The sequence below is a fragment of the Nicotiana attenuata genome, unplaced genomic scaffold (assembly GCF_001879085.1).
Source record: "Nicotiana attenuata strain UT unplaced genomic scaffold, NIATTr2, whole genome shotgun sequence".
NCBI classification, from domain to species: Eukaryota; Viridiplantae; Streptophyta; class Magnoliopsida; order Solanales; family Solanaceae; genus Nicotiana; species Nicotiana attenuata.
In genome coordinates, this window is record NW_017671516.1 from 180,826 (window position 1) to 202,851 (window position 22,026).

The window sequence follows — 22,026 nt, forward strand, 5'->3', positions numbered from 1 at the left end:
TTTGTACTAGTTGGTAACCTATACGTAGCTTTACTCACTATGGAGTTTAAGAGAAAAAAATATTTAAGACTTTTAAAACTTATTATAGTCTTAAAAGATTAAAAGGGTAAAAGCCTTGTGAGACGATAATATTTATGCGTATCTAAAAGTTTCTCATTGGGGTTAAAATAAATTATTCTCAAACATAAAAATATGTAATTCTTTCTATAAGGAAACTGTATACAAAAATTGAACTGAGGGAGTGTATATGTCGTCACATGAATATAATTTTCAGCCTTTTCTTTTTATTCCGTCTGATAATTTTTCTCTTCGCGGTCTTTTCCCCAACGTGTACGGTATTAATTCCTACCTCTCAAATTTCAAGTGGAACTGATCCGTTTGGCTACAATTGTAGAATTGTCAAAGGCATGCATCCAACATGGTCTATTATATTTTTGTTAAGAACTTGCCTTATTCTTCTGTTACATATCTCTATAAATAGAAAGGATGTTGCCTCCTTATTTACTTACTCCACAATAAGCATACAACATCATACTAAAAGTGATATTTCTCGTATTATAAACTAGAAAAAAACAATGTCTTTGGTTATGGCATCCCTCAAGAATCTCTTGCTCTCCCCTCTTCGTGGTTTCATCCACAAAGATTTCCATGATATCTTTGAGAGAATGACTCTCTTGGACAAGCTTTTTTTTCTGGTAAATTTTCACTTAGTTAATTATTCTGCTCTAATTCTTTATTGCCGTAATGCTTTACTTCTTCAGAAAAAACTAGATTTTACCTTTTGAGCTAATGGGAAGACAGCCTCCTACAATAAATTTGCGCTACTTTTGGTCCTTTTTGCTAGTATTTTTTTTTATTTTAAAAAGTACAAAGATCAAAGTTGAGAAAATAAGGACTATCCTCTAATTTTTTTATACTTTACATGTTAAAGTACAAAACTTAATACTAAAATAATCTCTTACCTCTAGCTTGGAATTGTATTAAAGTTTGTTCTTCTTGCATGCCACACCTATTCCTCTGCTTCATTATTTTTTTAATTTTTTGGGTTATGTACGTTTTAATTATTGTGACATGCATGCAGATTGTTCATTTCGTTGATAAACTGAATCTGTGGCACCGGCTACCGGTGTTCTTGGGGCTACTATATCTTGGAGCGCGGCGGCATCTGCATCAGGAATACAATTTGATCAACGTCGGCAAAACACCGGTCGGCGTCAGATCAAATCCGGCCGATCACCCTTATCGAACTGCTGACGGTAAATACAACGACCCTTTTAATGAAGGTGCAGGCAGTGAACTTTCATTTTTTGGGAGGAATATGCTACCTGTTGATCAGCATAATCAGGTATTATAAATTATATATATGGTTTCCCTCATCTTAAAATTCAACAATTGTCCAATAATCTTAGAAATGCTATGTTTATTTGGACTTTTAATAAATTATCAACCTCCTATTCGATCTATATATAATTCATTATCGGCATCATGATATAGTTTTTGTTGAATATTTCCTTTTCACAGTATTGGTTTACTTGACTTGTGTTCTTTCTTTTTCCGACACCATTTTTTTAATGTTAAATGTTTTACCTATAATTCGGTTTACCCTCTCTTTTATTTTAATTTTGTCGGTAGATTTTTGAGTTATGATTGTTATTTATAAAGTAGTACTTATTAGGAAGCATTGTTTTCGGTTTTGGTTTTGTTATTTTGTCAAACGAATCTTCCTTTCTTTGAGAACTTACTAAATAGGTCTCTCTCTCTCTCTCTCTCTCTCTCTCTCTCTATATATATATATATATATATATATATATATATATATATAATACGTTAGATGAAAAAAGAAATAAAGAAAATATATCATGATACAAGAAAAAATAAATATACAAATTAAGAGGATGAAGTTTAATGTAACGGTCAAAGTAAACACTGGATATGTAAAATCACTATTTTAGTTAGGGACAAAATTTTGAGATGGCATGAGAAAAATGTCTATAGTTAAAAATTGAAGAGGAAGTTTGATATTCAACACAAAGTTGTAACAGAGAAATTTTTGAATTCATATAGTATCTCAAGTTAATTTAATAATTGGGTTCATAACTATATAATTATTGATATTTAGAAGATTTCTAAATACATATACAAAATCTCAGTAAAAATTATTGGGTTCACATGAACTCATAGTAAATAATGAACTAGTCGGTGCTGGGATTTTCATTAAGAGATGTGAAAATTTAAAATACTAATATGAATAAGACAAGTGAAGTCATTACATACTCCCTCGGTTTCAATTTTGACTGGATAGTTTGACTCGAGACGGAGTATAAGAAAAAAAAAGACTTTTAAAATTTGTGATCTTAAAAACTAATTAAGGGGTAAAAGCTTTGTGGGACCATGATATTTGCATAGTTATAAAAACTTATGATTAAAGGTAAAAAAGACTAATCTTTCTTCACGTGTAGAAATCAATCAACAATACCCCACTAAAGAAAATAATGAACGTACAGTGCAGGGCTCTCTTGCGTTGACAATTAAGGTTGAGGGAAAAAAAACAAACTTTTCAGATGTGTCATTTTGTTTGTGGCGCAAAGGTGACCGTGCATGCATGGTCCCAATTCGCAAAACTTAATTAATTTCAGTTTTAAAACCTTCTCAGGGGGGCTAGTACTTGCTCAGTAGATACAACAGTGCTCGTAATATCTCGTAATCTTAGGCTATACTATTAATTAGGGCTACACAAGTTGGTTTATTTAAGCCCACCCATCTCCGAATTAAGCGACTCAAATATCATGCTTGATTAAAGATTTATACTATTAATGTATGTTAATTATACTTGATTTTATAAATAAGTTAAGCAATAGCAGTGTTTACAACTTAAAGGCTATATAGCAGTAAATATTGATAGCATTAATTATAGCAAGAGTGAAGAGTGTATGGAGACGAAGTTACTCTTTCAATTCCTTGCAAACGATCATTTCTAGTTCACTGTTATGGTGGTATGGTACTCCTACTTCCTTTGCCGTGCACTCACAAGCTAATAATAAGAAGAAGAAAAAAACCGACCACAGTAGATGCTAGTAACTAGTACGGGTTTACGTTAATTAGTTTTGTGGTTCTTTACAAACTTATTTTTATTTTATTTTATGACTCTATCTCTTTTTTTACACATGAGAGATTTATTTTTATACGTAAGAAATATGTGCTTTTAATTTTAAAATTGTAAAGGGACATAATGTATAAATAACACCGAGATTTTGGGGTCGGACATGCTGTGTAGAGTGGGCACTTTTGTCTAATAATTTGCGTAGTACATAGTACTTATTCAATAAGCTCAATGCTCACCAAATTCGTGCAGTTATTAATGCAGAGTTTGGCATTTATTTTTGTTAAGGAAAAGTCAACAAACCTAATTTGTAGAGGCATACATATAATTAAGAGAATTAATTGAGTAAATAATGGGCTCTAAACTGTTTTTTTTTTTCCTCTCAAAAAATGAAATGCAGTTAAAGAAGCCAGACCCAATGGTGGTAGCAACGAAGCTGCTAGCGAGGAGAAATGTTGTGGACACAGGAAAACAATTTAACATGATCGCTGCTTCTTGGATACAGTTTATGATTCATGATTGGATCGATCATCTGGAAGATACTAAGCAGGTCAGAGACTACTTAACCTATTTCCTTTTTGGTCCGTTCCATAAAGAATGACCCCTTTTTAAATTTGAAAATAATTTAGCTTAAACTTCCAATTCTACCCTTAATGAGAAGCTTTTATAACCACACAAAGATTCTGGACCCCATTTTAACTTGTTTAGAACCACAAATTCCAAAAGTTTTCATTTTTTCTTATACTCCATGCCCAGTCAAACAAGTTCACATAAATTAGAACATAGGGAGCACTACTCTTACATGCCACTTCTCAAAAAAATTAATTAATAACGGTATACTTTCCTATTTTAAATTTGGAAAATTATTTTTACTTGAATTTAATGTATATGTACTGACATTGTAATTAAGTTTTTACATAATTAATGTATTTTTAGCCAATTATAGCATGTTACTTACCTTTTATTCTAGGTACTAATTAATTAATCGATGAAGCGATTAATAAAGTTACATACAATTACCTTTTGATTATGCAATACTCCTATCTTTTACAACATCAATGTATAGAACTTAAACTCTTTCCACTTTTATCTTTCTAAAACAGCAAAAACTAAAATTCCATATAAATAGTTGAAGTTAGGTCCCTTTTTGTATTTCTATTTTTTTATTGCAAAAAGTTGGACACTATTTAATTAGCTTATTCAAAAATGTATTGAAAATACACCTCCGGTCTACTTTAATTGAATCTTTGAATTTTTTTTTTTTTTTTGTGGTCCACATTCACAATATAATATTTAATTTTTTCAGATATCAAGAAAGAATTAACTTCTTTTTTCCATATTCGCCCTTGGAGTAAAGAGTCTTGAAGTATCTATTATATTTCCAATGAGCAAATTAGGGTTAATAGTTCAATTTTGTTGTTAATTAATACTAAAAGGTGAATTCCTTAATATGTGTGAAAACATCAAAAAAAATCAATTAAAATAGACCGAAGGGAGTACTATCTTATGAAATAGAGCAAATGATGTAAACTTAGTATATTATTCGAAGAGAAAAAAAGAAATTCGGCAACACCCTTATGATATATCTTTGAATATTTTTCATTCAATTTGTAGAAATAAGCCAGTGGTGTACTTTTTTTGGCACTACTTTGTGAACAGATTGAGCTTAGGGCACCTGAAGAAGTTGCAAGTCAATGCCCACTAAAATCCTTTAAGTTTTTCAAGACCAAGGAAATTCCTACTGGCTTTTATGAAATCAAGACCGGTCACTTGAACAGACGTACCCCCTGGTGGTAAGATTGCATACTACTTTATTTAGATGGTACGTATTTTCTAATTTTATTTAGATGGTAAGTAATATATACTTGTACGTGAAGGGATGGAAGTGCTATATATGGGAGCAATGCAGAAGTTTTAAAGAAAGTGAGAACATTTAAATATGGGAAGCTGAAACTATCAGCAGATGGGCTACTCGAAATAGACGAAAATGGGAAAATCATATCTGGCGATGTTCGTAACACTTGGGCTGGACTTTCGGCACTACAGGCTCTCTTTGTTCAAGAGCATAATTCTGTTTGTGATGTCTTGAAGGTACTAATCATATTAGAATTTAACTTTTATACACTAAAAATATATGATATAATTACAGGTAACTATCCAACAATAGTAAAATTAATAACCTAAAGTTAAAAAAGTTTACCTCCTACGGCTTAAGAAGGGGAGCCTTTGGCGTAACCGATAAAGATGTTGCCATGTGACCTGGTCGTAGGTTTAAGCCGTGGAAACAGGCTCTTGCAGAAATGTAGGGTAAAGCTGCGTACGATAGACCTTTGTGGTCCGGCCCTTGCCCGGAACCCGCGCATTGCAGGAGCTTAGTGCACCGGGCTGCCGTTTTTTACCTCCTACAGCTTAAAATCGTCGATATTATTATTATTATTATTAATGAGTCTTTCTTTAACTTGATTTGCTATGTTGCAGAAAGAATATCCAGAATTGGAGGACGAAGACTTGTATCGTCATGCAAGGCTGGTTACTTCTGCTGTTATTGCAAAAGTTCACACCATAGATTGGACTGTTGAGCTTCTCAAAACCGATACCCTTCTAGCAGGAATGCGTGCCAATTGGTTAATGCTCGCTCCCTTATATATAGTACTAGTGTTTTCATTTTGCCATAAGGGATAGATCGGTTGGAAAACAAGTTATCCCATAATTAATTATCTCATTGTGTTGTCAGACTAATAATTTAAATTACATTGCAGGTATGGATTACTAGGGAAGAAGTTTAAGGATACATTTGGGCACGTTGGAGGTTCCATTTTGGGTGGTTTTGTAGGAATGAAAAAACCTGAGAATTATGGAGTGCCTTATTCCTTGACTGAGGAATTTACAAGTGTTTATCGGATGCATCAACTTCTACCTGATAACCTGCAGCTGAGGAATATAGATGCAACACCTGGACCAAACAAATCTCTCCCTTTGACTAATGAGTAAGGCGACATTAATATGTATATATATTCTACGTGGTAAAATACTATTTCGCCAAAAATAACATTTCCCTATTTGCAAGTATAAATTTGATTAAAAGTATAAAATTAATAAAATGGGCAGTCGGGTGCACTAAGCTTCCGCTATGCGCGGGTCCGGGGAAGAGTAGGAGCACAAGGGTCTATCGTACGCAGACTTACCCTGTATTTCTGTAAGAGGCTATTTCCACGGCTCGAACTTGTGAGGCTGTGACCTCGTGGTCATATCACAAAAACTTTACCAACTACACTAACACTCCCCTTCATAAGTATAAAAATAATGACCAATAGTAATTGAAATAGTGAATTTTTTGTTTTTCAACTGAAATTAATAGAAGTTTCTGATTTTTGTTTCACGCAACACTTTAACCTTTTTCTTTAAAGTGAAATTCATGTTTAAACACAACTTAGCTTTCAAACGACTTTTCAACATCAATCTCTAGTAGTACATATTTCTTCGACTTCATTCAAATATTTTTCAAACCCCTACTGAATATGGCTTGTATTTACAAATGTAGTTTCCTTGAAATTGTAGGATTCCCATGGAAGATTTAATTGGGAGCAAAGGAGAGGAGAATTTAGCAAGAATTGGTTTTACTAAGCAAATGGTATCAATGGGTCACCAAGCCTGTGGAGCTCTTGAGCTTTGGAATTATCCAATGTGGATGAGGGATCTTATTCCTCAAGATGTCGATGGCACTGATAGGCCAGATCATGTTGACCTTGCTGCCCTTGAAAGTAAGTTCATTTTATACTAGAATAGATAGATTGTCAATTTCAACTATGATTATTAGACTTTACTTGTTATAACAATAAAATCATAAACTATATTTTTTTCATATTAAAAATTGAAATATGTATAAATTTCTCAACCGAAAAAAAAAACACTGGAGGTTCAAATTTTCCACGCCGGGTTATGACATGTTACTCTCCTCGTCTTTGCCACTTTGTAACTTCCAACAATAATAACAATAAACCTAGTGTAATCCCACATTGTAGGGTTTGAAGAGGGTAGAGTACACGCAGACCTTACTTTTACCTTGTGAATGTAGAGAAGTTGTTTTCGACAGATCCCCAACTCAAAGTAAAAAAAAAAAAGAGAGTCAGAAATACCAATTGGAACAACATCGAGATAGGTGAATCAAACTATACGGAGATAGAATAATTGAAGCAAACGAATTTATAACTTCCACCTAAGAAAATTAAAAATTCTACCACTAAAATTTTTTGAACAAAAGATAATTTAAAAAACATTTTTTCTATTTTTTCATCTAATTTTTTATATTTCTCTTAGAACACTAGTAAATTAGATCTTTCTAGTTTCCACACATTTAGTTGATTATGATTGGATATATGGCAGTTTATAGAGACAGAGAAAGGAGCGTTGCTAGGTACAATGAATTTCGTAGAGGAATGCTGCAAATTCCCATCTCCAAATGGGAAGATTTGACAGATGATGAAGAAGTCATTAATACACTTCGTGAAGTATATGGTGATGATGTAGAAGAATTGGATCTGATGGTTGGAATGGCTGCGGAGAAAAAGATAAAGGGTTTTGCCATCTCCGAGACTGCCTTTTTCATATTCCTCATCATGGCATCAAGGTTGGTAAATAAAACAGAAATAAGTTATATTAAATTTTATACCCCGATAGTATAATAAAAATAATTTACGAGCCGTGTATTTTAATTTAGTGTAGCACGTAACAAATCCTAATTTTTATGCATTATCTACTGCAATCTTTTACGTGATCTATTACTGCATCCATTAGAGGGGGAGTCAGCCTTGGTTTAACCGGTAAAGTTGTTGTTATGTGATCAGGATGTCACGGATTCGAGCAGTGGAAACAGCCCCTTGCAGAAATGCAGGGCAAGGCTGCATGCGTATAAGAGACCCTTGTGGTCCGGTCCTTTCCCGAACCCCACACATAGCGGGAACTTAGTGCATTGGACTACCCTTTTTACTATTAGAAGGGGAGCCACTGGTAATGTTGTTGCCATGTGATCAGGAGATCACGGGTTCCAGCCATGAAAACAGCCTCTTGCAAAAATGCAGGGCAAGACTGTGTACAAGAGACCCTTGTGGTCCGACCCTTCTTCGGATCCTGCACTTAGCGGAAGCTTAGTGCACTGAACCGTAATTTTTATCTACTACTACAATCTTTTACGTGATCTATTAGTGTATAAAAGTTAAATCCATTTTTATGATAAGTAATAAAATAGTAAAAATGGTAATTGACCTGTACGTCATCACTGTATTGATAATATAATTTTTTTAATGTGAAATCTTTTGAAGAATTACCAATAGAATGTTGATTTGCAAATATGTAGGAGGCTAGAGGCAGACAGATTTTTCACCAGCAATTACAACGAGGAGACATATACAAAGAAAGGACTGGAATGGGTGAATACAACAGAAAGCTTGAAAGATGTGTTAGATCGACATTACCCAGAGATGACAGAGAAATGGATGAACTCCAGCAGCGCATTCTCTGTTTGGGACTCTTCTCCAGAACCTCACAATCCTATTCCACTCTACTTTCGCGTTCCTCCACAGTAAATCCATCATTCGACTTATCAAGGCAACCACATATTGGAATTCTACAGCATTCCTGCACGTTTTATTAAATTTAAATATGAAAATAATGTGCTTGATTTAATTTTACCTTCAAGTTTGTAATAAACTGAGAATAGTCGACCAAATTCATTGTTTACTTTTTCTAGCCGAGATACATGGACTATACATTGATTATACATAATTATATACATACTATATATGAATTATATATATTCGTCGGAGTTTTTTAGTTTAAGACAGTGCCGGCTTTGACCCCTGCAAAAGCGAAAGCTTTAGGCCCCCAAAAATAGGAGGCCCCAAAATTTACTACTTTTTTGTGTTTATAAATTATAACATATGTTTTATCTATTAATATAAAATAATTACTACTCATAGTTACGATTAATTATAAGAAATTTTTTTCGATCATTTACTGGCTTACTGCCAACTTACAAACAATCATTAGTCACATATATAGTTACGTATTTTATGTTATGTTTTAATAGATGTACTTGCGGTCATTATGAATAGAAGTGGTCGATAATTAAATCTGCAATTACTTTATACTTATTTCACTCTAATTTGAATCACTTTTGTTTACAACTTTAGTTGTGTATATTTTTTGTTAGGACCGAAAAAAAAGTTAGGTGTCATGCGGATGCTAGCAAGCAAACCTTCAACAACGATAAATCAGACAACAAAGGAGAAATCTACCAAAAGAGACACAAACATTTATCGTGGTTCGGTCAACTGACCTACGTCCACGATGGAGATGAGCAATCCACTATATAAAAAGAGAGTACAAAATATCGAGAGAACAACCTCACGAAGAGGCAAACACAAGTGACACTCTAACACTTGTCCCGTAAAGATCTCCCCCTAAACAAGACTCTCAAGCCCCCTATGGCTATGGCAACATTGTGGATGCTACTGAATGAGAAGGGCGGATCCTCAATTTATAGAACTCCAAACATTTTCCTACAAGAAAAAGGACTAGCCAAATATTGGACATTTATAATTTCCTTTTACAAAAAGGAAAACCTAGTTAAGGTAATTATATTGCCCTTTTCCTTCAAGAGATAGGAAAACCAAATATGGTAAGAAAATTATGACAAACACCTAACAAAAACCACGGGATCACAAAGATCCAAAAAGCTCCACCATAACAATAAGAGGGTTACAAAAGTTCTCCAAATTGGCTACACAACAAGGGCCAAACACGGAGCAACAATAGCAACAAGAGCAACAACTAATCAATTGAAGAAAGAGTATAATCCACAAAATGAAGCGGCTGTTCGAAGCTCGAAATCAGATGCTATGAGCCTCCAAATCCAATCTCCACCGTTCAAATCCAAGACCAAGATGTTACGAACACTCAGTCAAAATTTTAGCCCGATCCAACGGTTAACGAATCGGAAAACGTGATTTGAAGTTGGCTGGTCGGAATAAAAATCTGCAGCAAAACAAATACTTTTTCCTCTCTTCTCTCTTGATGAAAGCTCTCTCAAAACCCACTCTTATGTGCTTAAGTCTTTCAAAGACTTGTATCAATGAGCATAGAATAATTCTCCAAGGTTGTCCTATATATAGATCATGAGTGGTGCTTTCTCTTAAAGCCAAAACCCACTTAAAATAGGAATAAACCGAATCCAATTCCAAATAGGATTAGAAACCAAAAGAGAATAGGATTAGGCCATTTGGCCTTTGGCTGGACAACATGGGCATGTGCCCAACAAACTCCCCCTCCAGCCAAGGGGCCAAATGTGTCTTTAAGTAGAGGAACTATTGACAGGCTTCATGCCTGCCAATTTTCTACAAAATTCATGTTTATCTACAACCACCGCCTTTGTCAGCATATCCGAAGGATTTTCATCAGTGTGTATCTTCTCAACCTCAAATAATTTCTCTTCCACGTCCATTCTTATCCAATGATACTTTCTATTTATATGTTTGGTCTTAGAATAAAAAGTGGAGTGCTTGGTGAGACAGATAGCACTCTGATTATCACAAAATAAGATGTACCGTGGCTGCTCAAAGCCAAGATCATTAATAAACTCCTTCATCCATAATAGTTCTTTGGCACCTTCTGTGACAGCAATATATTCGGCTTCTGTGGTGGATAGAGCTATGCACTTCTGTAGTCTAGATTGCCAAGAAACAGGTCCCCCTGCAAAAGTGATCAAATAACCGGAAGTGGATCTTGAATTATCAAGATTGCCTCCTAAATCAGAGTAATGAGAGCTTAGTTGATATTGATCCAGTTTCAATTGCTAAGGCACCTATTGCACATGAAGGAACCCAAGACAATGATGGAGATAGTGATCAAGATCAAAATGATCATCATGGTGTAGATGTTATGGATGCTCCAGTTGATGAAGTTGTGGTTGATCAGCAACCAATTCCTGCACAGGTAACTACTACGAATGCTCCTGAAACCTCTCTTAGAAGATCTACAAGGGAGAAGCAAAAATCCATGCGCTATCCTCCTGATGAGTATGTACTTTTGACTGACATGGGAGAACCTGAGCATTATGATGAAGCCATGCAAGATAATCACAAAGATCATTGGATCAAAGCGATGGAAGATGAGATGAAGTCACTCCATGAGAATGGCACATATGAGTTAGTGAAATTGCCGAAAGGTAAGAGAGCTTTATCTAACAAATGGATATTCAGAATAAAGCAAGATAACCATACATTTGCGCCTAGATACAAGGCGAGGTTAGTTGTTAAAGGTTTTGGCCAGAAGAAAGGAGTTGACTTTGATGAAATTTTCTCCCCTGTTGTGAAGATGTCTTCTATTAGTGTGGTTCTAGGCTTAGCCGCAAGTCTAGATTTAGAGGTTGAGCAGATGGATGTCAAGACTATTTTTCTTCATGGTGATTTAGATGAGGAGATTTATATGGAGCAACCTGAGGGTTTTGTAACTAAGGGAAAAGAAAATTATGTCTGTTATGTCGAGGAAGAGGCAAACCCGAAAATAAAGAAGATAAATAACACCAAATTTTAACGTGGAAAACCCTTCAAATCGAAGGTAAAAGCTGTTAGGATAAACTAGCCCAAATACACTCTTAATATGGTGTGATATTGTCCGCTTTGGGCCAAGCCTGCACGGTTTTTCCCAAAAGGCCTCACACCATTAAGAGATCCTTACACCTTAAATGTGGACTCCCAATCTTTTCAGCTACCAATGTGGGACTTTGTTCGCACACCCAACATTTTTTTCTTTTCAAACTACCGTAGACACGTTTCAAGTAAATTAGCTCGTGAAAAAACTTCAAATTAGAATATAAGTATTTAGCACATGATCGTTGCTTTGGAAGGCCGTTATCAAAATTATATTTAAAAAAATCTTATTTAAGATTAACAAAGTTTCAATAAAGGTTAAGTGGATTGGTTACAATATCAATTGAAAAAAAAAATCTATAAAAACTGATTATAAAAGATAATTAGCAACTTTGCATCTCAAAAAATAAACTTCAAAAAGAAAAATATGAGAATTTTATTAAATACGTCCAAGGCCTCATATTAAATATTTGGCTTTAGGCCAACTACTCTAGTGAGCCGCCTCTGATTTAAGGATTAGGTAGGCGGTTATTTGAGTTAATATTGTTAGAACATGTGCAGCGGAAGCAAGCATACAACCAGGCATTAAATACATGTAAACTAGACAATGCTATAATCACTAGATTAGAAGAACTAACCTCTTGAAATCGTTGCACAAATCCTCCACACAGCAAGAATCCAGGGCTGCAGCTAGGGGTGTACAAAGGAAACCGACAAACCGCACCAATCCGATAATCCGAGTCAAACCGAGAAAAAAAAACGACTATAGTTTGGTTTGATTTGGTTTGGTGTTGGAAAAAAAAACCCGACCATAATTGGTTTGGTTTGGTTTTAACTAAAGAAAGTCAAACCGAAACCAAACCAACCCGACATTAAATATATAGAAATTTTAGATATATTTAATATACAAATATACTTATTGTGATGTAATTTATAAATATTTCTTAAAAAAATTCATAATTTTATCTTTTAAGGTATTTCAAGGTTGGAGTTAGAACTTTTAAATGTTCCAATAAGTTTTATAGCCTAGTAAATTAAATAATGCTAACAAAAGCCCAAACCAAAATCAAATCAATACTAATGCTAAAAAAAGACATTCAATTCAATACTACTAACGGGAATGTATTGAATATCTATTTTTTGTTTGCAATAATTTAGATAAAAATGCATAACCTATTTTTATTTTTTCTTTAGCGTTTAGTCATGTAATTAATGCTCCCTTATTATTCTACTTATTTTAGCATGACTTAGTACTTTTAGATTATGTTTATTTTTATTATGACTTTTTAATTAACAATATTTATATTACATAATTTTATTGTCTTTATTGTTGAATATTTAAGGATAATGCCATGACACATCTCATATTTTGTATTATTTTCCTAGAAAGTACTTTATATTGTTGTAACTTACTAGGATTAAAGAAATATTTTGAGCAAAAGTTATATGTTTTGTTCTACGAAGATTTTACAGGAAAAACCCGAAAAAATCCGAATAACCCGAAAACCCGAGAAAACCCGAGAAAAACCGAGATTGAAAAACCCGAGTTTTATTGGTTTGGTTTGGTCTTTAGATTTAATAACCCGACACAATTGGTTTGGTTTGGTAATTGTAAAATCCGAACCAACCCGACCTATGTACACCCCTAGCTGCAGCCTTCTGCACTAACCTCTTAAAACCTTGGACAATTTTGCTTTTGGGTGCGCAAGAACAATACAACTCTAAAAGGTGAGTTATTGGGTGAAATTAGTCTTCCTTAAGTAGACTAGTTTTTGGCCGAAAATCTGCTCCAAAAACGTGTAGGATTCAGCTTTCACGAGTAGAATCCTACTCCAACTCTACCAGATAACTTTTCTCCCAAGTCACTTTTTACCCAAGTCAAGTCTAGGTTTTTACTATGTATAGCAGGGACCATAGAAATAACAAGAGGCTACCAATTATAGCATTAATCCGAAATTAGCATGAATTAATTCTTACTATAATTAATTGCAGTTTATTCCACCAAAAAACTGCAATTGAACTCCTCAACATGAATTTCGAAAATTCAATAATACTTATTTTAACTCCACATGTTAAGATCTCAAATACCAGTCAATTAAATTAAATCACTGAAAATTTAATTTAATCAACTAATTAAATCATTTATAATTCCGCTTAAACCATTTCATGTGACGGATACAAAATCCACCGGCCGGGTTTTCACACGAAAAATTATAAGCTTATATAAAGGGGTATCATCAAACTCAAAACCAAGTATGGATTCTATCAACTAATTATTATTTCATAAATGTTATTCGTTATTGTCCAATCTATTAGGCATACACTAACTCTGAATAGAGTCGTACCTTTTGATAAATCAAAACAATAAACAAATTGCATTGATCATAATAATTATATCAAGATTAGGAGTATAAGCTCATTTAATGAATTAGAGAAAATGTTTTATCTATATATATATATATATATATATATATATATATATATTCAGTACAAAAACATCTTTTTTCTACTTGGTCCGTTTAATATACACTAAGAATACTAGCACAAGAAGTCGGAGTAAAACCACTCCCATAATCAAGATAAATTATACTATAATCCTGTGCTACAATCATCAAGATATTTTGTCCAATAATATCTTTGATTGTGAACATAGTTTATTAATTATGAGAACCGACAATTTAATCTTCTGTGCATGAGCTAAGACTCCATACACTAAATTGTCTACTACATAACTAAAAGGACACACATGTAACAAATGATCTATTTAAAATAGCACTTTATTGAATTGAATAAATTAAATAAATAATTGTTGCATAAAGAATAAGACAAAATACTATGTCTAAACCGCATGGTTAATAGTATATCCCAACAAATTCTTCATAATTTTAATTATTATATACAATAAAATTAATCGAATGTGATATCAGTAAATTTCCTGAAAAAAAATTGAGAAATTTTCACAAACCACTATTGTTTAGTGGTTATTAGCTAGCTGTAGCTACCATTTACTATATTACTTCCTATAGCTATGTTTTGAGTTTTGCTAGAGTGTATTCGATGTATTTAAGCTACTGTATTCATGAATACAGTAGCAAAACTCGGTGTGAAACAGGGGAGTACATCTAGGAAATTATTGTATTCGATTGTATTCACGATATGTATTTGTGAATACAGTAACATAATATAACATAAATCGTGGTATATTCAGCTGTTTTTAAACGGAAAGTGAATCAATTAACACAAATAGACTCTTAATATAATTCAACAAACTCAATTATAAATCTGAATATATAAATTATATTGATTAAAAAAAACATATGAATACATTCATGGAATATAGCGAGACAGTGTACACAATGCAATACATGGAATACAGCGAGATACATTGAAATACAATTTTAAAAAAAAGACAATGAATACAATGAAATGCATAGAATACAACGAGTTACATTAATACAATGAAAAAAAAGGTAATAGACTCTTCAAGTTGCTCAGTCCCAAACTCCATCGTCTTTTTTCAAGAATAACCCTAATGTCATCTCGTCGATAGCAGATTTCGAACCTCTAGAATAAAAGAAGATTTTTCAACAATTTTCCAAACTTTCGCCCACCACCTCCTCCGGCGTCGGTTCTTTTCTCGCTCTGCCATCTCCAACTCAGTCATCGGAGCAAGTTTCGTCTTCTGAAAAATTCATCGGAATTAAAAACGACTTAGTTGAAATTGGAGATAGCGTTAAATCAGGACTCTCTTTGTTCTCTTCGAACAAAGCTGTTTCAGAGATTTCAAAGTTAGCTTCTAATTTTTGAACAAAGATGATGACGATGATGATTACGAAGAGGAAATTGAGGTTGTATTCATGGAGAAAGAGGCGTTGAGGGAGAGAGAGGGGGTGGAGAAGAATCTAAAAGAATGAGAGAAAAATAGTACAAAGTGTATTTTATGGCTTAAGGGTAGGAGGTGACCATAAATAGATATTTGGTATAAAAATCAAAAGGTAGCTATGAAATATAATTTTTTAAAAGAGTATTTATTTAAAATAAATAAAATATCAATATTTGCTACGCGAAGTAAAAATTCCAAAAAGAAACCGAACCAAACCATTTCGCCTCCATATCCGTCCATTTGAAACCATTTACACTTTGTAACTCACTTAGTCCCATTGGCCACGTGAATTAGTCATTATTCATGAGCCTAGTTTATATTAACAACAAAAAATGATTTAAAAGGATCTAAGATATCCTTTCCTATTCCAACCTAAAGAACAACAGTACTATAAAATGATAAATTAATAAAACTTTCTCCTTATCCAGCTCAATGAGGAACCTAATTAATTTGAAAATTTAATTTCCTCCTTATAATCTCTAATAAAAATTCATTCCATGTATCAATGGGTCCTGGCAAACACCAATGGATGCAGTCACTATAGCCTTTCATCCATTTATTGCCCCAATAGGCTCCTGGATGTCCATCTGCTCTCATTAACATAGCTCTAGTCACATCCATAATCTCGAAATTGTTCCCAATTTTATCTCCATCTTTTCTTGCTCTTTCAACTTCTTCACTTTGAATGTTTCTAAACTCCCAATCTTGATCACCAATTTTAACTTCTTCTTTTGCAAATGGTCTTGTTCTATTGCAAAAACCTCCTTTATTCCATGCTGCATTCTCAAATTGACCCGCCGAAAATGTCCTCAAAAGTACAACGATACCTGATCAAAGGTCGATACAGACTTTTAATAATGGTTCGCAGGGAACTTAGGATTTTCAGTATGATATTGTCATTTTAGCAATGTGCGTGTGTAAAACCATCAAAATTCAACAAATATTAAAAATTGAACCGATCAAGTTTAAAATCTGAATTCGCTTATATACCTGAACATTCCTTACATTCATTTATGTACTTGAAAGCAGCTTGAAATGCTCTTCGAATAGCATATCCTGGGCCAAAATCTTGAACTCCTGCTTCCCCACAATAAACACATCCAATCAGATTGCCATTTTCATAAAGGTAATTGGGCCGAAGGAACCAGTGCCCATCTGAGAAAATAGCATAATCTATGTTTGGTAAATGTTGGGTCCAATTTCCATTTAATTTGTCCAAATGCAAGTCAAAGCCGCCCGTGAATGAACCATTGATTACTCTCTCAGTGGCAAACACGAGGAATTCTGTGCGGAGGACCATAAGAGTGAAGTTGTGACGAGGAAATATCCATCTTCTGAATTTGTCTTCAGCATCTTTGTAAACGTCCATTGGAGTTTCTTCCTGCAATTAACATTCGAAGAATTAATCCAAATACCCATTCGCCCTCCACTTAAACTAAAAGTAACATCCAATGTATAATATATGCATAATCTATGTATATTACTAGAAAAAGTAAACAGCTAATATAGCCGGCTACTTATGTAAAGATCCCTTAATATTTATCATTCTATTAGTGATAAACTGAGTTAAACTTGCCTTAAAATTATGACTACTTAATTCTCCTAGAAAATGCATAATCAAGTTGCACATTAATAAGCATAATCTGATAAGTATTTCTAATTTAAAGTCTTGCTTTGCTGCTTGTAAAACGGTGTATAAATTATTATTCACCGTCTAGTACTATAGATGTAAGAGACCAAAGAACGTATTGAATAGTAAAGTCATACGTTAAGTCTAACTATGACCCCTAAAGTCTCTAAGAACGATTAAAAAATCGTGATGAAATTGAGAATGCATATCAGATCTACGAAATTGGCAAGCGATGAGAGCAGTTGGTGAATGAGACAAAAAAAGTCTGAAATATATAGTTCAACTACTCCTCCTAATTTGGCTGGCCACAACGTTTAAGATAAAGGTTAAAAAAGATAGATTCGTATTTTTCGAAAGAAAATATAAGGAGAACGTTGACAGTTATAAAAAAAAATTAATATGCACTGCTAGTGTAAAAATACTTACACAAGCACGTCTTGTAAAAGGTTACTCCCTCCTGTCCAAAATAAATGATTTTTTTGGATGTTTTCATACAGATTAAGAAATCCATCTTTTAGCATTAATTAACAATGAAATTGACCATATTAACCTTTACTATCTCACATAAACACTCCTAACACATACTCCAACACTATTTACTCCAAGGACAATGTAGGAAAAAAATAATTAATTCATTCTTGAAATCTGAAAAAATCACTTATTTTGGACCACAAAAAAAGGGCAAAAAATCACTTATTTTGGACCGGAGGAAGTATTTAGTTAACTTTATTTAATAATATTTGATTGATAATCTAAAATAAATTATTACTAAATAACTTGTTATAATTAATTGATTTATAAAGAGGAACTTCCTCTTCTTTTTTTTTTTACTTTTTTTTTTTGCACTATTGTATCGTAAAATTGTTTTACATATTGTTCAAATAAATGAGTTTAATGTTTCGAACAAAAAAATAATGACATTTTTTATCGACATAAAGAAAAATGTACTTTGCGACATTCGCGTCCGAATTAACGGAACTTACGGGGAAAATGTATGGTCTTTGTGCAAGAAGTGTCCGAGTCAAACTGACAACAATAACCTACTACTACGCTTTTTTATTATACTTGGCTTATAAAAGTGGCAGAATCAATAGATAATAATCAAAAATTGACGCGCAAAGAACTCGAATCTCTATGCTATTAAACCTCCTTTTAAAGTCCTTTGAATAATTATTGGTGCACCTAATCATACAGTCCGAGACGTGATACTCGAATTACGATTTTCATCCTTCTATTTTGTCAGAAAGCCCCTACTGTTATCTAACTAAGATTAGCTATTTCCGTTATGATATGAAATTGAATTAATTAGGATGTGTGTTTAAATTTTACACACCGAGGGTATAAAACGTAACGTATATAATTAGTTCATTTTTAACGCAAGTACATAAATTTTTTTATGTTGAGTAATACTAAACTTTATGCTAATATGTTAACTACACTATCATGTAAAAATTAATTATATTATCAGTGCTTTGATCAATATATAAAGATTAATCTGTTATAATAAATTAATTAGTGTTATTATTATTAAGATATTAGTTGTAGTTTATCATCTTTTTTTTTTATTATTAACTTACGAATAACTTAAATGCACTGTAGTGTGAAAAAGAATTACACATTAAAAATTTCGTTTAACATATTGTAGCATGTATGTAGCAAACCTTGTTTAACCATATGACAGTAGCAGTCAATACTAACCGAAGATAAAAGGCAGAGAAGGGACTCCATATGATTCCTTGCGAGCGAATCACCAATGAATGCCATTGTCTTTCCTTTAAGAAATGTTAAAAATGTTTTAGCACTGAAACGAGGGAGGGTACATTGGTCTGGTTTCCATCTCCAGTGCATGAATTCTTCATCTGGTCTTCCGTTCAACAAACAGTTTTTCGAATAGGGGATTGTTGGACAGCTGAAGTTTGTATAATACAAACAACTCTTCTGTTGATTCCGAACCCAGCTGCCATTGAACAAGTCACAATGTGACGTATTATTATCTGCAAATATATTAAGCAACAGTTAATAATTGACAATGGTCCTAAGATTAATATTCCTCCCATTTCATTATATTTGGTGGCGCGTGTTTTGACACATATCAAAAATCTTTAACATGCAGTGACATGTCTATGGCTATAATATCATTAAGGATACATAAAAAGTTTAAAGTCGAAGGAGAGAGTTTTCAAATACTATAAATTATATTGTCATTCTTTTTTTTTTTTTTTTACAAAGTAAAAAAGAAAGAGTGTTTATATAGAAATTATGATGAGTTATATATTGTGAACTTGCCAATTAGTAGTTGAGGTTGAATCATGTGTAAGGAATTACTAGGACGAGCTGCATCATCTTCTTTGTTGTTTGTTGTGAAGTTGACGATGGGGCTGATGGAAAAATGAAGCATGTAGAAGGTGAAAAGCATGGTTAAAAATATCGAATAGAACAACAAGAAACCTGGGTTTCCCAAGTTTAGAAACTTCTCTCCCTTGAAAAGATAGTTCTGAACATTCTTTCGTGTCTGTACAGAATTACACAAATCCATGTCTGCTCCCATTAATTAACACTAGTGACGACACAGAACAGGAAGAAAGACTCGAGTAGATTTAAGAAAATATTAAAGCATTAATTCTCATTCCTTTGAAGGAGAACAAAGCATGAAGATCCAGAGGACGCGCACTACGGGGACTTGGATCACTAAATAGAGTCATTTAGGAGGAAGGTAGGAACAGATCTACGGAAACACAGAGAGATGTCTACGTACTGGACCTGCTTTAAAATATATTCTTTTCCGATCCATAATAAGTGACTTTTTGCCTTTGACATACTCGGCACCCCTTAAAAAAATACGACCTCCTAGAGACAAAAAGATATATTCACTAAACTTTGGCATATTGTGATATGTAAATAAGAGCAAATTTTGTAAATATAAAATTAATTCCTTCTTGATTATGTAAAAAGACATTTATTTTTTACCAAAATAAAAAGATTGAAAGATCACTTATTATGTACCGGATGGAGTATATATTTGTGATTAATTTTAAGGACGGTTCACTTTTCATCACTCCGTACTGATTAAGTGATTAGGTAAACCGCGCAGTGAACCATCTGCATGACAGGTCATAATCCAACTCCAGCACTACCCTAATGCACATGACCCGTTGACCCAACAAGTTTATTTCGTTCCCTCCAGTTTGACCCAAAGACGTTAAAACCTTTTTGATTAAATCAATTAATAATGATGAAGGGGTAAATCTTAGTCAAGCATAATCAACTTCGGATCTAAAGGTGTATAATAATACAAAGAACGAAAAGTAAGAACCATCAATATTTATTGATTGTCAAATACCTCATCTTTGATGAGATAGAGAGAAAAATCAGTTTACATTCTTCAGAGGAGAGAATTCTTCTCGAAAGAGTAGCGAGGAAGATCCCCTCAAAAGAAAAAAGACCCCCCTCTATATATAGTTCTGGAATCCTTGCAGTGTCCTTTGTCCGATGTACCCTCATGCGACGATATTTTCCGTCGTTGTTTGAATATTGTTTCTAACTTGACGTACACTGCAGATGCTTGGACTGAAGTAGGTCGTGGTGCTTCTCGTTATCTCGCTACTTGGGCAGGGCCCCAACTGGGTCGACTATTGTGGTCAGATTTTGACCTATATAGTTAGTCCCTCCGTCCGTCGGGGTCATCCCTTGGTAGGCCCAGCGGGCGGATTGTAATTTTGAGCATTTAGGAGAAATCTGACTGTTCACGCTTTGGGCGAAGATTTTTAGACTGAGGCAATCGCGTGATGCTTCAACGATGCCTTTAGATCATCGCGACCGTTCGCAGTCGAAGCGTTGTTTGATTCGAAACGTCATTTGTAGTCACTGTCATTATGACACACGTTTCCTGGGGATTGAACCGTTTCATGCCCTATCAGTTTTGATTGGCGACTCTTGGGTTTCCCACTTGGAGCATTTATGTCCCTATAAATAGGAGAAAAACACCATTCGATTGGCACACTTTCTTGCCTTTGTTAAAAGAATTTTGTGGATCTACCTCTTTTCCGGTACTTCAGATTTTTGATTCTCTCCTGTTGGCCAGAAATTGACATCTCAACCTCTTCTTTTTTTCTTAATTCCTTCGTTCTTTTAAATCGAGATAAATGGCTGGTAGTTCTTCCTGTGCTGACAATCCTGCTGCAACTCCGGCGCAGAAAAATGATGTTCTTGCTCCTGGAGGAGTAGAAGTGATAGAGGATGAGGGGGTTCCTATGGCAGCCGAAATATTGCCTCGTCTTGGAAAGCCGTGCAACAATTTCCATAGTCCTGCCGGAGAAGAGCCGGAACCTGCTTATTCAGTTATGACTGAGGCAGGGATTGCGGAGCTGAAGGCCAGATGGGGGATCCCTCACCACGTCGAAATGTTGCCGACGGTGGGAGATGACATTATATATTTCGATCGCCCAGGATATTGTGCGTTCTACGTTTATCCCTTTATTGTCGGGTATACGCTTCCTCTCTCTCCTTTGGTGGTAGATTTTTGCCGTTTCTACGAGGTGTGTCCGGCTCAGCTTTCGTCGTACTTGTATAAACTGTTCCTTATGCTGCTCAAGTTCGCGGAGCTTGCCGGTCGGGAGATCACTTTGAGACACATGCTCAATATCTTTGCTCCTCACCTCATTCGTGGCACGATGATCCACATGCGCCATCGAGGGACGAAGAGTCTGGTGGTAAAGATGGATGACAGAGCCAACCTTCGTTTTTATGAAAACTATTTTTATGTGCGGAC

At 34.1% G+C, this 22,026-nt stretch overlaps 2 protein-coding genes across 4 annotated transcripts; one reads left to right on the forward strand and one right to left on the reverse strand.

Moving 5' to 3' along the window:
* Positions 1-487: 487 nt before the first annotated feature.
* Positions 488-8,850, forward strand: LOC109208731 (alpha-dioxygenase 1). Its single transcript, XM_019371884.1, has 10 exons — positions 488-695; positions 1,082-1,345; positions 3,501-3,650; positions 4,760-4,893; positions 4,978-5,191; positions 5,579-5,724; positions 5,860-6,087; positions 6,659-6,861; positions 7,484-7,727; positions 8,454-8,850. Exons 1-10 carry the CDS (start codon positions 576-578, stop codon positions 8,680-8,682), a joined length of 1,932 nt encoding a protein of 643 aa, XP_019227429.1. The 5' UTR covers positions 488-575; the 3' UTR covers positions 8,683-8,850.
* Positions 8,851-15,778: 6,928 nt separating this feature from the next.
* LOC109208732 (protein ALTERED XYLOGLUCAN 4-like) lies at positions 15,779-20,013 on the reverse strand. 3 transcript variants are annotated; one of them, XM_019371887.1, is made up of 4 exons: positions 19,545-20,013; positions 18,957-19,252; positions 16,634-17,009; positions 15,779-16,455 (listed from the first exon to the last, which is right to left on the reverse strand). In XM_019371887.1, the coding sequence occupies exons 1-4, from the start codon at positions 19,804-19,806 to the stop codon at positions 16,070-16,072; spliced, it is 1,320 nt and encodes a 439-aa protein (XP_019227432.1). In that variant the 5' UTR covers positions 19,807-20,013; the 3' UTR covers positions 15,779-16,069. The 3 variants fall into 3 exon arrangements, with proteins under 3 accessions (XP_019227432.1, XP_019227433.1, XP_019227430.1); XM_019371888.1 differs by having other exon boundaries at positions 15,780-16,455; positions 16,619-17,009; positions 19,584-20,012; XM_019371885.1 differs by having other exon boundaries at positions 15,781-16,455; positions 16,619-17,009; positions 19,545-20,011.
* Between the last annotated feature and the right edge of the window lie 2,013 nt (positions 20,014-22,026).